The 17,666-nt window shown below is 35.9% G+C and overlaps 1 protein-coding gene across 5 annotated transcripts in view; it reads right to left on the reverse strand.

The window, feature by feature from the left end:
* Positions 1-17,666, reverse strand: part of ITFG1 (integrin alpha FG-GAP repeat containing 1) — a 259,186-nt gene that overhangs the window by 225,613 nt on the left and 15,907 nt on the right. For all 5 annotated transcript variants that reach the window (XR_009216412.1, XM_058527742.1, XM_058527744.1 and 2 more), the window contains exon 6: positions 10,168-10,262. Coding sequence is in view for 4 of the 5 variants with exons in the window: in XM_058527742.1 (XP_058383725.1) it covers positions 10,168-10,262 (95 nt within the window). In the remaining variant the exon portion in view is untranslated. The remainder of the gene's footprint in view (positions 1-10,167; positions 10,263-17,666) is intronic.

A 17,666-nucleotide genomic window follows, 5' to 3' on the forward strand; every position in this document is an offset into this window, starting at 1 on the left:
ATATGTATAGCACATACAACAAAGTAAGACTAACTTCCTTAAGGTACAAAGAACTTTTATAAATTTTAAATTAAGACAAGGGGCCAGCCTGGTGGCGCAAGCAGTTGAATGCACACGCTCTGCTCTGGTTGCATAGGGTTCTCACAGGTTTGGATCCCCAGCACACACTGGCGCACTGCTTGTCAAACCATGCTATAGTGGCGTCCCACATAAAGTAGAGGAAGATGGGCACAGATGTTAGCTCAGGGCCAACCTTCCTCAGAAAAAAAAAAGAGGAGGATTGGTATCGGATGTTAGCTCAGGGCTGATCTTACTCACACACACACAAAACATAAAAATAAAAAATAAAATAAGACAAGGAAAAACTGTAATAGAAAAAAGGGCAAAGTATATGAACAGACAATTTGAAGAAAAAGAATTGAAAATGGCTAACAATTAATGAAAAGTTGTTTAACATTAATAACATACCTCAAGAAATGCAAATCAAAACAAGATATGATGTTTTACCTATTAGACTGGCAAAAACGTGAACATTTAAAATACCAAATGTTTTATCTATTTTTTTCTGTATGCCTCAAATAATCCATAATTAATAAATATACATTTTAAAAACAAAAGATAGAAAATATTCAATGTCGGGAAAAAGAATGAGCACTTTCACAATACTTTTGTGGGAACATAAATCAGTATAGCCTTTGAAGGCAAACTGCAATACTTATTAGAATTAAAAATAAAAGTTTTCTTTATTTATATTAGTTTATTCTTTTTTCTCTTCAGTATATTTGAAATATTCTCTTCAGTATATTTGAAATATTCTATGATAAAAAATATTTAAGGGCTTTGGGGAGAAAAAAAAAAAACTGAGGTAGATACACATGTGCTGATATGTTTTTTTTTTTTTTTTTGTGAGGAAGGTCAGCCCTGAGCTAACATCCATGCTAATCCTCTTCTTTTTGGTGAGGAAGACCGGCTCTGAGCTAACATCCACTGCCAATCCTCCTCCTTTTTTTTCCCCAAAGCCCCAGTAGATAGTTGTATGTTATAGCTGCACATCCTTTTAGTTGCTGTATTTGGGACGCGGCCTCAGCATGACCAGAGAAGCAGTGCAGCGGTGCGCGCCCAGGATCCGAACCCAGGCCGCCAGCAGCGGAGCGCGCGCACTTAAGTACTAAGCCACAGGGCCGGCCCTACATGTGCTGATATGTTAATATACCTGAATTAAGACAGATTCACAATTACTGTAGTGTCTCCTTATCCAAGGGGGAATACTTTCCAAGACCTCCAGTGAATGCCTGAAACTGTGTATAGTACAAAATCCTATATATACTATGTTTTTTCCTATATACACGTACCTATGATAAAGTTTAATATATAAATTAGGCACAGGGCCGGACCGTGGCTTAGCGGTTAAGTGCACGCGTTCCGCTACTGGTGGCCAGGGTTCGGATCCTGGGTGCGCACCGACGCACCGCTTCTCCGGCCATGCTGAGGCCGCGTCCCACATAGAGCAACTAGAAGGATGTGCAACTATAACATACAACTATCTACTGGGGCTTTGGGGGAAAAAAAATACCATTATAAATTAGGCACAGTAAGAGATTAACAACAATAACTAATAATAAAATAGAACAATTGTAACAATACACTGTAATAAAAGTTATGTGAATGTGGTCTCTCCCTCTCTCAAAACATCTTACTGAACTGTACTCACCCTTCTTCTTGTGATGATGTGAGATGATACAACACCTACGTGATGAGATGAAGCGAGGTTAATGATGTAGGCATTGTGACATAGTGTTACTTTTGGACTGCAGTTGACCACGGTAACTAAAACTGCGGAAAGCAAAACCGCAGGTAAGAGGCACTACTATATATACAAAACCTTCTTCCATTTGGGTAAAAAAGGAAGTGTGTATGTATCTGTACAGAACATTTCAGCATGCGCATAGAAGAAATTGAAAATAGCAGTTGCCTCTGTTTTATGAACTTTTGAACTGTTTGAGTTTCTTACCATAATCACGTTACTTTTAAATAACTTTTTAAAAAGGATACAAATATACACATGAATAAACAATCAAACAAAAGCAAATAAGATAAATAATGAGTTCGCAGTCCTCTGTTCTTATCACTCCAAGCTCACTTTTTCAGAGCTCAGCCATTTCCATGGCCTCAACAATGCAGAAGAATCCCAAAATTAAGGCTCTGACCTTGACTTGTCTTCTCAAGCTCTAGGGCAAAACTGACAATGGTTGCCTGCATGTATATCCTACCCATTGCGTCAAATACGTTTTTGTCTAAAGTCACATTCTCCCAAATCAAATGTTCCTTCCTAAATTCTCTACTTTGGCTTAGAGTTCTGTGATTCTATTCTAGCCAAGGGACTTGCACACAACCACTGGCAATGCGAACTCACGAATGCTGCAGCCTTCTAGTCTTCAAGGTTTGCAGTCCTTGAATACTCCAAAACGTTCCCTATATCAGTCTGACCACATGATTCTCATCATATCATTGTCTTCAATAATCCATCTTAAGAAGATAAAGTCTAGCTTTTAGTCTCTTGGACCACCCCTCCAGGCACAACAGAAATGGCTACTGATCACCTAGAGCAGACTCTGTCACTTTCCTTTATTTCTAATGAAGAAAATCAATCGTACCATCTGTTCACCTCATTTGATAACTAAAGAAAAGGTATCTGCCTTCAAAAATAAAGAAAAAAATAAAGAAAAATCCAGGTCCTTGTTATAAAATGAAACCTGTATCATAAGTCCAGCTGAGAAAGAAGATATTTACAGTCGAATGATGGAGGACAGGTGCACCATTCATCTCTCCTGATTCTCCAGGACTGTTCCTCGGTCTAGGCTGCAACATGGGTGCTACTGACTTGGCTTTCGTGCAGAACTGCTTTCATTGACTTGGGTTTTGTGTTATGTTTTTAGTTTTCATGTTTGGTTTTAGTTTTTATTTAGTTTCACGTTGTTTTAGTTTTCACTCTGTAAGAGACAGCCTTAACTAACTGGCAACTGTCAGCAATACATAAGGGAAAACACAGAAAAGGTCAGCTCATATATGATAAGGAAAAATTCTATGTCAATAATCCGAGAAATGCATTTTAAAATCATAATGAAATAACATTTTTTTCACCCATCAAAATAATAATTTAAAAAAAGGTGGCCCACTGCAGCTGCCCGGGGTTCGCTGGTTCGGATCCCAGGCGCGAACCGATGCATCGCTTGTCAAGCCATGCTGTGGCAGCGTCCCATATAGAGTGGAGGAAGATGGGCACGGATGTTAGCCTAGCGCCAGTCTTCCTCAGCAAAAAAAGAGCAGGATTGGCAGATGTTAGCTCAGGGCCAGTCTTCCTCAGGAAAAAAAAAAAAAGTGGCCCAGGTTTGGTTCCCAGGCGCAGACCTACACCACTCGTCAGCAGCCATGCTGTGGTGGTGACCCACATACAAAACAGAGGAAGACTGGCACAGATGTTAGCTTAGGGATAATCTTCCTCAAGCAAAAAGAGGAAGACTGACAACAGATGTTAGCTGAAGGAGAATCTTCCTCAACACCAACAAAAGAAGGAAATACTCTAATGTGGCAAAGATGGGAGAAATAAGCACGCTCACAGCCTTTCTGGAGGGCAACATGGCAATGGTGCACCTCTTTAAAACCAGTTTTAACCAGTTTTTTCACTTCTAGGAACTCTCCTTAAGGAACTTATGAGAGAGGCATATAAAATAAGGCACCAGAGCACTATTTATAATAAAAAACAAGGGCTGGCCCCGTGGCTTAGCGGTTAAGTGCACACGCTCCGCTACTGGCAGCCCAGGTTCGGATCCCGGGCGCGCACTGACCACCGCTTCTCCGGCCATGCTGAGGCCGCGTCCTACATACAACAACTAGAAGAATGTGCAACTATGATGTACAACTATCTACTGGGGCTTTGGGGAAAAACAAAAAGGAGGAGGATTGGCAATAGATGTTAGCTTAGAGCTGGTCTTCCTCAGCAAAAAGAGGAGGATTGGCATGGATGTTAGCTCAGGGCTGATCTTCCTCACAAAAAAAAAAAAAAAACAAAACAAAACAAAAAACTTACTGTTCAAAAAAAAGGGATTAGTTAAATAAACTATGTTATAACCATACAATGGATAAGAGTCATTAAAAGTCACATAGTTCACTATTTTAAAGAATCTAATAAACAAATAAAAACGTTAAAGAAAATTATTTGTTATGGTGCGGCTGGCCCCATGGCATAGTGGTTAAATCCGGCGTGCTCTGCATCAGCGGCCGGGGTTTGTGGGTTTGAATCCTGGGCACAGACCTACACCACTCGTCAGGTCATGCTGTGGTGGTGACCCACATACAAAATTGAGGAAGATTGGCAGAGATGTTAGCTCAGGGCTAATCTTCCTCAAGCGAAAAAAAAAAAAAAAAAGACTGGCAACAGATGTTAGCTCAGAGAGAATCTTCTTCACACACACACACAAAAATTTGCTACGGAGAATTCAATTACTGTATTACATATCTTGTCTTGTCTCCCATAGGAAGTCCCACTTATATTAAAGAATTTCTTCTACAGCTTATTGTTTGGAAAAGCTTTATATTTTCTAAGGCATGAGATACTATGAACAATGAGAGCACAGAACTCACTAGTTTTCTCATTTGGCAAATTCTTAGCTCAACTGTGTAGGACTCCACAGTCCCAAGAATAGTGGGACTACCTCCTCCACCTCCCTCCCTTGCTATTATATAGCATTTTGTAACTCATCTGCACTTATTGCATTCAGCTACATATCATGGCTAGACTTATAATCCTCTCCAAGTAAACTTGTCATCTTTGTATTTCACATAAAGGGTAAAGGGCTTCGCATGGAGCAGGTACTCAATAACTGTTTGTGGAAATTATTTCAAAGGCAGAGATAGTGCTTTGAATAACAACAATAACAATTTCAATTTTTAATATTTCCTCAAATATTTTAAGTTATTTTCCAAAAGATTACTCATAAAAGAGAATTTCTTCACACTTTATACATAATAGATTGTTTAGCTCAAAATGACAACTCATATGAAAAAATGGCTCTGATTTGCTTCATCACCAACTTTTTAAGGTAGATTTTGCTGACTGTAAAAAATATCCAAAAATTGTTTGAAAATTACTTACATACAAAGTCAGTGTTGCTTAAGGAAGTCTAATATTACTCAACTAAAAGAAACTAACTTTCTAAAACCTCACAAGATAGAAATTTGTTCAAAAAGGAATTGAAAAAGAATCTGTGTGTGTTTTTATATATTGAATGAGATAATAGAAAATGAGCCTATAACTACAGAATTTCCTTATCTTGAAAAGCAAGCTTTTAAGACAACTTCAATGGCAATGTACTCAAAACCTTATTATTTTGTTTCCACATGATTTAGCATACCAGGTAGGCCATACTAAAAATAACCTCTCTTTTCTCTTCTTAAACGCTCTCTTCTCTTTCTAACCTGTACACATACTCAGGAACCTAAACTCTTAGACCCATAAAAAACTTACTGGGCAAAAGGTACAATTTGTGGTTTTGTTTCTTTTAAATCAGTTTAAAATGTTTTAAATTTGAGCACTACAATTTTCTTAACTTTGCAAATTGTACCTTAATATTGAAAACGCTCCAGCAAAACTCATAATCATCCAGAATTAATAAAATGCTTAAATTATACAATATTATTTGCTACCTGTTTTTCAAATAAAGTTTAGGTGTTTCATCATGGAATACTTTTAAAGGAAGGAAGTTTTATTATGTTTAGCAGTCACCAGGCATGCTTTATTCATTTGCAATTAATACACGGTATAAAAATGTAATTGCAAAAGCAGATTAGAAGTGTTTGAAACTTGTAAAAACTGAGAGGACTAGGAAAAAGAAAAAAAAGGCATCTAAATTAGAAAGGAAGAAGTAAAACTATCTCTGTTCACAGATGATATGATCTTTGTGGGGGATCAGAATTGGCAACCTCAATATATGTCTCTTTGCCTTGATTATTTTCAAGAACAAAAGACTCTGAAGGAAACTTTAACCTCCCCCCCACTATCTGACTAAAAGAAATTTAAGATAGAAGGCCTGTTGCCAGGACAGGCCATCACCATAGATAACGCTGGGCATGGATAGACTGTGAGGGTCCTTGCTAAGCCCATTCTTATCAAAGTGCTGTTCACCAAACATCTGCATTTCCATCTCCATGTGAATTGCCTTCCTCCCCTCTGAAGTCCCAAACCACTACCCCCAACACCCTCCTTTGTCTTTAGCTGAAGATAGTATTTAAGATGAGAGTCTCTACCATTTTGGCAAGTTGTTCCGTTTTCCTGAGTCTCTCTCACGTATACATGTTATAAAGCTTTGTTTGATTTTCTCCAGTTATTCTGTCTCATGTAAATTTAATTTGCAGCCCAGCCAGAAGGACCCAGAAGGTAGAAGATTTGTCTTCCTCCCCTACAATCTTATATATAGAAAACCCCAAAGATTCCAAAAAAAAAACTGTTAGAACTAATAAATGAATTCAGCAAAGTAACCGGATACAAAATTAACATGCAAAAATCAGTTGTATTTCTATACACTAACAATGAATGATCCAAAAAGGAAATTAAGAAAACAATTTCACTTACAATAGAATCAAAAAGAATAAAATACCTAGAAATTAACTTAACCAAAGAGGTGAAAAAAGTATACAGTGAAAACCACAAAACATTGCTGAAAAAAATCATTACAAAGACATAAATAAATGGAAACATATTCCATGTTCATGGATTGGAAGATAATATTGTTAAGATAGCAATACTACCCAAAGTGATCTACAGATTCAGAACAATCCTTATGAAAATCTCAATGGCAATTTTTGTAGAAATAGAAAAACTCATCCTAAAATTCACATGGACTCTCAAGTGATCCCAAAAAGCCAAAACAATCTTTAAAAAGAACAAAGTTGGAGGACTCATACCTCCTGATTTCAAAACTTAGTACAAAGCTACAGTAATCAACAGTGTGGTACTAGCATTAAAACAGTCATATAGATCAGTGGAAGAAAACAGAGAGCCCAGAAATAAGCCCTCGTACATATGGTCAAATGATTTTTGACAAGGATGCCAAGACCATTCAATGAGGAAATGACAAGCCTTTTCAACAAAAGGAAAACAGGATATCCATGCAAAAGAAGGAAGTTGGACTCTTATCTAACACCGTATATAAAAATTAACTCCAGGCCGGCCTGGTGGCATAGTGGTTAAGTTCGCATGCTCTGCTTTGGCGGCCTGGGGTTCTTGGGTTCGGATCCTGGGCGTGGACCTATGCATCCCTCATCAAGCCATACTGTGGCAGGTGTCCCACATATAAAGGAGAGGAAGATGGGCATGGATGTTAGCCCAGGGCCAATCTTCCTCAGCAAAAAGAGGACAATTGGCCACAGATGTTAGCTCATGGCTAATCTTCCTCACCAAAAGAATTAATAAATAAAAATTAACTCAAAATGGATCAAGCCCTAAATGTGAAGGATAAAAGTATAAAACTCTTACAAGAAAATATAGAGCAAAAGCTTCATTACATTGGATTTGGCAATGATTTCTTGGATAGGATACCAAAGACACAGGCAATAAAGAAACAACAGACAAACTTGACTTTTTGAAATTTAAAAAATTTTTACATCCAAAGACACTATCAACAGAGTAAAAAGGCATCCCATAGAATGAGAGAAAACATTCACAAGTGGTATATCTGATAAGGCAGTAATATTCTCAATAGAGAATAACCAAAACTCAACACCACCAAAAAAACAACCAGTTAAAAAATGGGCAAAGGACTTGTATAGACATTTCTCCAAAAAAGATAAGCAGGTGGCCACTAAGCACATGAAAAGACGCTCAACATTACTAAACATTAGGGAAAAGCAAACCAAAACTACAATGAGATACCACCTTACACATGTTAGAATGGCTACTATGAAAAAAACAGAAAATAACAAATGTCAGCAAGCGTGGGGAGAAATTAGAACCCTTGTACACAGCTGGTGGGAATGTAAAATGGTAAAACTGCTGTGATGGTGGTTCCTCAAAAAATTAAAAATAGAATTACCATATGATCCAGCAATTCCACTTCTGGGTATATACTCAAAACAACTGAAAGCAGGATCTCTAAGAGATGTTTGTATACCCATGTTCATGGCAGCATTATTCACAATAGCTAAAATGTGGAAGTAACCTCGTATCCATCAATGGATGAATGGATATGCAAAATGTGGTACATATACAATGGAATATTACTTAGCTTTAAAAAGGAAGGAAATTCTGACACAGGCTATAACATGGATGAACCTTGAGGACATTATGCTATGTGAAATAAGCCAGTCTACAAAACAACAAATACTGCATTATTTCACTTATTTTAAGTACTTAAAGCAGTCAAAATCAGAGACAGAAAGTAGAATAGTAGTTGCCAGCGGCTGGGAGAAAGGGGAGAATGAAGAGTTATTGTTTAATGGGTGTAGAGTTTCAGTTTTACAAGATGAAGAATTAGATGGTAGGTCAACGTTATGTATGTATTTAATACTACTGAACTGTACATGTAAAAATGGTTAAGATGGGGGGCCGGCCCAGTGGCACAAGCAGTCAAGTGCACGTGCACCGCTGCAGCGGCCCGGGGTTTGCCAGTTTGGATCCCGGGCGTGTACTGATGCACTGCTTGTTGAGCCATGCTGTGGTGGCGTCCCATATAAAGTGGAGGAAGATGGGCACGGATGTTAGCTCAGGGCCAATCTTCCTCAGTAAAAAGAGGAGGATCAGCCTCAGATGTTAGCTCAGGGCTGATCCTCCACACACACACACACACACACAAAAATGGTTAAGATCGTAAATTTTATGCTATGTGTATTTTACCACATTAAAAGAAACTGGGTAAAAACTGGGGAAACGGAGGGAAAAAAAAAATAAAGCATTTAACCTGCTTGTCTCAACTGTACTTCAGGTGACTAAAGAAATAATGACAGAAGTTCCTTGTTTTTTTTAATAGAAAATTCCAGCTAATAATGTACTAGACGACTGAGAGATTTAGGGCGCCACGATTCTGTAACTCCTATTGAAATAATGGATCTTACAATGATCATTAATAGCTGCTAAAACCATTAGGAGAGCATTATAATGAATGGTCCATACTGAGGAAAATTGGAGCTACTGATCAATCTTAACATCACAAAAGAAGGAGAACCTACATCATGTGTCTCCCAATCTGCTCAAACAAACAGCAACACCTAAGAAGTATCTCTGACCAAAACAAGAGTCTGATTCTGATCAAAGCTCCAAATCTAACTACTGGTTTAGAGGAAATACAGGGAGACAGAGTTACATGTTAACACCATGGGGATGGACCAGCAAAATCCAGACTTTGAGAAATTCTACAGCACGGATAATGTTTTTTCTATGTATGTACCTTGTTGAGCTCCTAATTTTATAAAATCATTGGGATATTTTGAATAGTGAATAAATGTTTGATGATATTAAGGAATCATAGTTAAATTTTTTTAGGTTTGAAAATGATCTTGTGATTATTAAAAATAAAAAAGACCTTATCATTTAGAGATATAGATTGAAATATTTACAAATGAAATGATACTATGTTTGGGATTTCCTTGGAAATTATCTGGAGTGGGAGGGGCTTGCGGGTGGCTGTACAGTTGAAACAAGATTGGCCATGTATTGACAATTGTTGAAGCTAGGTCATGATTAAATGTGTTTATATCATACTATTCTGTCTCCTTTCCTATGTTTAAAGTTTTTCATGATAAAAGTTTTTAAAAGCCTTGAAATTTTTTAATACATAAGCTAAATATTTTTCTTATAATTAAGTTTATAGCATTTATTAGTCAATAACTTTTAAATGGAAAGCAAAAGAAACATCAGGCTACACGTCTAAATTACTGAAAATTCACAAGTGGAGAATCCAAATTTTGATGTGGTTAACAAACAACAAAAACCACAACTAAAGACTTACTTTTTTATATCCAGTATTTTTTACATGTCTCCAATATCAGTGACTTCCTTATAACCTTCTGGTTTTAACATTCAATTCAATAGCAAATGATTACTAAGAAAATAGTGAATAAAATCTCATAATTCTTTGGCAGTTCAAAGGAAATATTTTACATTTATGTGCAACTCACCTGCTGTAAAATCTTCAGTCAGATCAATAAAGGCATGAGAATGTGGAGCTCGCATTTTGTTTTTAGTGGTCAATGCAGGATGCCATGATAAATTCCTAAAAAAACATAAATAAATAACGTTCTTAAGGCAAACACCAAAATAAGCGTTGTTCTAAAACAGAAAAATCTCTGCATGCAAGGTATTTTTAAAATTTATTTATTTTTATTGAGATATTTCACATACTGTAAAATTCACTCTTTTACAGTGTACAATTTAGTTGGTTTTTAGTATGTTCACAGTGTGTAATCATCACCATCATCTAATTCCAAAACACTTTCATCACCTCAAAAAGAAATTCCATAACCATTAGTCACTTCTCACTTTCCTTTTCCTCCTGCTGCTGGCAACCACTAATTTGCTTTCTGTCCCTATGGATTTCCCTATTCTGGACATTTCATATAAATAGAATAACATAATATGTAGCATTTTGTGTCTGGTTTCCTTCACTTAGAATAACATTTTCAGGTTCATCCATGTTGTAGCATGTGTCAGTACTTCAGTCCTTTTAATGGCCAAATAATATTCACTGTATGGCTATACTTTTTGTTTAACTGTTCATCTGTCAATGGACATTTGGCTTATTTCCACTCTTGGCTATTATAAATAATGCTGCTATGAATATTCATGTACATGTTTTCTGTGGACATATGTTTTCAATTCTTTTGGGTAGACACGTAGGAGTGGAATTGCTGGGTCACATGGTAACTGTATGTTTAACTTTCTCAGGAACTGTCAAACTGTTTTCCAAAGTGGTTTCACCATCTTACTTTCTCACTAGCAATGTAGGAGTGTTCCAATATCTCTATTTCTTTGTCAACACTTATTACTGTCTGTTTTATTATAGCTATCATAGAGGGTATGATATAATATCTTGTGGTTTTGATTTGTATTTTCCTGATGGCTAATGATGTTGAGTATGTTTTCATGTGCTTATTGGCCATTTATATATCTTCTTTGGAGAAATGTCTATTCAAATCCTTTGCCTATTTTTAAATTGGGTTATTTACTGCTTTATTTTTGAGTTGTAAGAGTTCTTTATATAGATTGGATACTACATCTTTATCTGATATGTGATTTGGCAATATTTTCTCCTATTCTGTACATTGTCTTTTCACATTCTTGACAGTGTCCTGTGATGTGAATCCAATTCATCTATTTCTTCTTTTGCTGCTTATTCTTTTGGTGTCATATCTAAGAATCCATTTCCAAATCCAAGGTCATGAAGATTTACCCTTATGCTTCCTTCTAAGAGCTTTATAGTTTTAGCTCTTATATTTATGTCTTTGATTCTTTTTTTTGGTGAGGAAGACCAGCCCTGAGCTAACATCCAATGACAATCCTCCTCTTTTTGCTGAGGAAGATTGGCCCTGGACTAACACCTGTGCTCATCTTCCTCTACTTTATATGGGACGCTGCCACAGCATGGCTTGACAAGTGGTGCGTCAGTGTGCACCCGGGATCCAAACCTGCAAGCCCCGGGCCACCGAAGTGGAGCGCGCGCACTTAACCACTGCGCCACAAGGCTGGCCCCCAATTCTTTTTTTTTAAGTATAATAAAAAATGATTTAATACTATCATGGATGTTTTTTTCAAGTCTGTGGAAAATGGCAATGATTATCTTCTATGAATACCAATTCCAAAGTTTGGAGCCATGCAATGGAATGAATTTAGACCCCTATTTGCACCTTATACCAAAAATTAACTCAAAACAGATCAAAGAGTTAAAACTATAAAACCCTTGGAAGAAAAAATAGGGGTAAATCTTCATGACCTTGGAATGCAAATCTTATCTCTGATAAGGGTCTAGTATCCAGACTATATAAAGAATGTTTACATCTCAACAACCAAAAGACAAACAACCTAGTTAAAAAAAGGCCAAAGACTAGACATACAGAAATGGTTACCAAGCACATCAAAGGATGTTCAACATCATTAGTCATTAAGGAATGTAAATCAAAACCACAATGAGAAATCACTTCACAATCACAAGAATGACAATAATCAAAAGCCAGAAAACAATAAGCGTTGGAGAGGATGTGAAAAAACAGGAACTCTTATACATTTTGCTGTTGGGAATACAAAATGGTGCATCAGTTGTGGAAAATAGTTTGGCAGTTCTTCAAAAAGCTAAACGTAGAATTACCATATGACCCTACATTTCTATACCTAGGTATATAACTAAAATAATTGAAAACAGGTATTCAAACGAATACTTGTACATGAACGCTCTTAGCAGCACTCTTCACAATAGCCAAAAACGTGGAAATGATGCAAATATCCACCCACCAATGGATGAATGGATAAATGTCATATATCCATACAATGGAAATATTATTCTGCCATAAAAAGGACTGAGGTACTGACACATGGTACAATATGGATAAATCTTTAAAACATTATGCTACGTGAAAGAAGCCAGACAAAAACGTCACATCCTGTATGATTCCATTTATATGAAATATCCATAACAGACAAATCCATAGAGACAGAAAGCAGATTATTTGTTGCCAAGGGTGGGGGTAGGGGAAAGAGAGAATGATTTCTTAATTGGTACAGAGTTTCCTTTTGAGTGACGAAAAACTACTGGAACTAGATGAAAAGCTATTGGAACTAGGTGATGGCTGTACAACATTGTAAATGTACTAAATATCACTGAATTGTATACTTAATAGTGGTTAATTTTATGTTATGTGAATTTTACCTCATTAAAAAAACCAACAGTACAAAGTTTTTATAAATCCCTCATCCAGTTTCCCTTAATGTTAATACCTAAGATAACAATAGTACAATTATCAAAACCAAGACGGTCACACTGGTTGACTATTACGAACTATAGAAGGAAGAGCAAGTTTAAATAAAATCATTCCCCTACAATTCCTCATTAGTACAGAACACTCGAGTGTCAAAGGCATTCCCATTTATCAAGGCCCTACTCAAATCAGCTTCCTCCAAAAGGCCTTTGCTCTTCTCTTACTGTTTTCCTATTAACACTTTTCTGTACTAAGAGCACTTTGGTTTGCATTAAAGTTACTTGAGGAACTATCTCTTTCAGGGCATAAGCTCCTCCAGACCCCCTGACTCATAGATATTTGTATCTACAATGTTGAACCAGGACCTGGCTCCCAAATACTGGCTGAAGTGAATCACAGTCCTGTCAGCAAATACCGGCTGGACTGAGTCATAGTCTCAAGTAGAATGTCCTATTCTTCTCTAATTCTAGTTAGAATTTACTATTTTTTTCATAGTACTACGTCCCAGTGGAATATGGAAGCACAGAAACGTCATCTCTTGAAGGGCAATTTAAGGCTAATTAAGTCCAATTTAATTGTGAACACAGTATCCAATTCACTGGATAGCAAAGTTATTTGTGAATTTGGTTTTGATGTGTTTGCAAAGTGGAGAGAAACAATTGACTAATTTGTTCTTGGCAGGTGGAATCTGAGAAAAAGATTAAGCGTTCATCAGGAGAAAATTTTCCCTACACAAAGGGTCCATGTTCTACAAACAGTAACTTCTTCCCAATAACCTATTTCCACACTCTTTTTAGCACACACTGGGCCTCATCTGTAACCTAAACAAGATAGTAAAAACAAAACCAAGCAGTGTTCATACAACCTGATTTTATTATTTTAACCAAAATCTCCATAATTTTAGGTTATGGTAATAATGAAAGACCAAAAGAAATTGAGAAATTGTATTTACCATTTGTTATAAAGTAATTCAGCGCCAAGCATTCACGTCATGTTCTTCTTTCATACTACACAAGGTTAGAAATGCTGAAAATAACTGCAGTTGAGTCCAATTTCATCATAGCTGGTTCACTTCTTTTTAAGATAGGCCATTTATTCACCAATTCTTTAAATTCTAAGCATTACAGTATTTTTAATTAATAACAAAATAATCAGACTCAGGCTGGAGATTCTATGGCAAGTTTAATGCAAAGTCATTTCAGAAGAGTTTCCTAATGTTCCCAACAAATTTGTAATTACAGGTCAAAAGTGAGTGAAAAAACACAAGCTTTTGCAGAGTTCAGCTCAACGAAGTTAATCATGTGGCTGTCTTTAATTACTACTTGAGTAGTTATTGATCTCATTCCCTATAGAAATTTTTTATAGTTTTGAAGTAAGTTATAGCTAGAATTTTGGAAAATCTCAATTAACTTGTGACATTTTTATCCTAGGAGCCATTTAACAAAATGCACATTTCAAATGAAGAATCTAGAACAGTGATAAAGCAGAAGTCATAAAGTGGCAGACTACGGGCCAAATTCAGCCTAATGACGTGTTTTCTTTGATACATTTCCTCGATACCCATACTTGTTTTGAAAATTCTGAATTCACTGGTAAAACCTAAATAAAAAAATCAGATTTCACATGAAAATCTGGATTTCCAGCTTCTCTTGAAATATCAGAAGGTCTGGGAACCAACTGGCTCTTTTCAGACAGAGCTAGTGCCTATAAGCAGCTGAAGTCCCAATCTTCCCAAACCGCTTCACTTACTTTGGTTTCCTAATGGGCCCCTTTATACATCTGAGGTTGCAACTCCTGACAGAATATTAATTGTAATCTTGCTTTTTTGAACATTTCAAATCAATATTCAAGTTTTTCACAATATTTTAAGTTTTCTACTTGCTATCTGTACTCTGCTATTTTATATTAACATCTCTTAAAAGACAGCTGATCCTTATAGTTTATTTTATATACAGTGTCTAGTTACCATTTTGATGCTTACCAAAGGTACGGGGAAAGGTGAAATAGCTGTGGTTTCTTTTTGTGGTGCATTTTAAGATGACTGAAAACTGAATATATATACAGTTGTCTATCAAGATTAAATTGTTTAAAAATTTATAGTTGAAAATAAAATTCATTTCTCCTTCTACCTTTAATGTTGCTCTTTGTGGACATCATAGTTTTTCAATAATAATAAGCAAATACCATATTTCTCAAGCAACTATACTCATATAAACAATAACCTTCTCATATATGTGCTCAACTCCATCTGAAGGCCAAGGTCACAAATACAAACTGCTCTAGATTACAAAGGAAGAAGCAGCAGAGATGAAAAAGTGGGCAGTTCCGAGCCATGTTGAGTCTATTTGTTGACATTTCTTGACCTCTAAATAGAAATTAGAAAATTCTAATTATTAGCTTTTCCTCCCACAGGAAACATAATTATATCAAGGTGTTCTAATTTGTGGGCATCATCACCCTTAATCTCAAAGAACAGCATTTATCAAAGGATGAATTTAAATGTAATTAATGTCAACTGTAGCTTTTGGTTGCCTATGGTAACTTCTCTTTGAAATGACTGCTAATCTACCCACTTTTCAATGATCAATCTATATTGATTTATCATTATTTAAGATAGCCAGGTACAAGCAGTTACTAGGAGATGGGTCTGGTATGCTTCTCCAAACTGCCTAATTCTTTAGTCCAGTGGTCTTCAAACATTTTTGCACATATAGGCGTTAAAAGAATTTTGAAAAACTATTTATCCCTTAACACATTTAAATTCATTTCTAAGAAAGTAATCTAAATGTTTTCATCAGCTTAAATAGCCACAAAATACGTAATCTTCAAAGCTATAGAATTATTGAGATTTTAAAATAAAATCATTACTCTTAAAAATGTATCCAGTGGAATATAAATACCATACTGAGTTGTTATGCACCATCAGCCACACACACACACGAAAACCACATGAACAAGCTCTTCAATTGTATATCTTTCCTTTCATCTTTGAACTTGTACTTCTATTCCATTTCTCTTACAGAGCTTTATCATGATGCAACATGTTTTTATTCTGAAGTCATGTTTTTATTCTGAAGTCTTTTTAGTGATTACTCTATCATATGTCTCCAAAGAAATGTATGTCTACAAATTGGTATATCAATTAAAATTAGTATTTAAATTGTTTTTATGTATTCAAGTGTTTAAAAAGTGTTTGAGGTTGGGTTATTTTAACTATTAGCGTACAATTGATGAAAACACATATTATATAGTTTAGTAACTTATTAAACCACAGCTAGAATTTCATTGAAAACGCATTTATTTATTAGAATAACATGACATTGCTAGAATAAGACAGGATTCAGCATAAAGTCTATTCCTACTCTTCATCTTTATAGATAGAAATGCTAAAAAATCTTGTTCATATATTTTCATTAAAAGCTCTCTGGAAATTTAATATCAACAAATTTTTCTTATTTTTTAGGTATGATAAATATATTGCAATTATGTATTTTTAAAAATACTTATTTTTAGAGATATTGAAATATTTATAGATTAAAAATGTCTGGAGAGGGGTCTAGAAGAGAGAAATGAGGAAAAAGGTGTGAATGAAATAAGACTGGTTGAGTGTTGATAACCGTAGCTGGCTGACAGGTGCATTATATGCAAATGAATTGTCCCATTCTCAAAATCTTTGCATACGTTTAAAATTTTCCATAATAAAAGTTTTAAAAAAATGTAGAGCTACTGATTTACCTCATTCAGTTATGGAAAATGTCTGCCACATAATCCAATCAGCAAAGCCAGTCCTCACTGACAAACAAATCTCTAAATGAAAGTTATTTTCTGTCAGAAAGAGTTTGCCCTCATTTTTCCTTTTCTTTTCTTTTTTTTTGTGAGGAGATTGGCCCTGAGCTAACATCTGTTGCCAATCTTCCTCTATTTTGTATGTGGGATGCTGCCACAGCATGGCTTGATAAGCTGTGGGTAGCTCGGTGCCCAGATCCGAACCCACGAACCCCGGGCCTCTGAAGTGGAGTGCACGAACTTAACCACTATACCACCCGGCTGGCCCTGCCCTCACTTTTTCAATTCACATGAATGAGTTTCAAGGAATATTACAAAAACTGCTGAGAAAAGTACATTACTTTTTAAGCAGATTACTAAAAGCAGTCAAGATTAAAATAATATGATTCTGATAAAATGGATTTATCTATTTTTTATAAAATAGGTTATAAAATCAAGATAGTAAAGCAACATGCTGTTTATCACTAGTGAACTTACAGCAATGCAGTGTAACACAGCTAAAATAACTTATAATACAAATAGTATGATAAAAGACATAACAATCCATCAGTAAATGTGTGTAAATATTGAACTCTGGTGTCTGGCTTTTGGAGTAATTAAAATAAAAATAGAGTATATAAATGAGAAATAACACCATTTGGTTTCTTATTTTGGTATAATAAGAAAGTTTAAGATTTTCTTTCGTATCTTTCTTCCCCATCCGACCCTGTGTCTCACAGAGGACTGATACCTGTGCAACCCCGTGGTATGCCTCGTCTGGAGGGGCATGGTGAAGAGCAGGACATGTGGAAGAGTGGGAAAAGCAGCATCACTGGAGAACAAAAGTCACCCTGTTAAATACTTGATGGTCATTCACTCAAGCTAGGCCTTTATTAGAACTCAAGGCTGAGGGACCGACCAGATAAATGTTAAGGACATCTCAG

The sequence above is a fragment of the Diceros bicornis genome, chromosome 32 (genome assembly GCF_020826845.1).
Source record: "Diceros bicornis minor isolate mBicDic1 chromosome 32, mDicBic1.mat.cur, whole genome shotgun sequence".
NCBI lineage: Eukaryota > Metazoa > Chordata > Mammalia > Perissodactyla > Rhinocerotidae > Diceros > Diceros bicornis.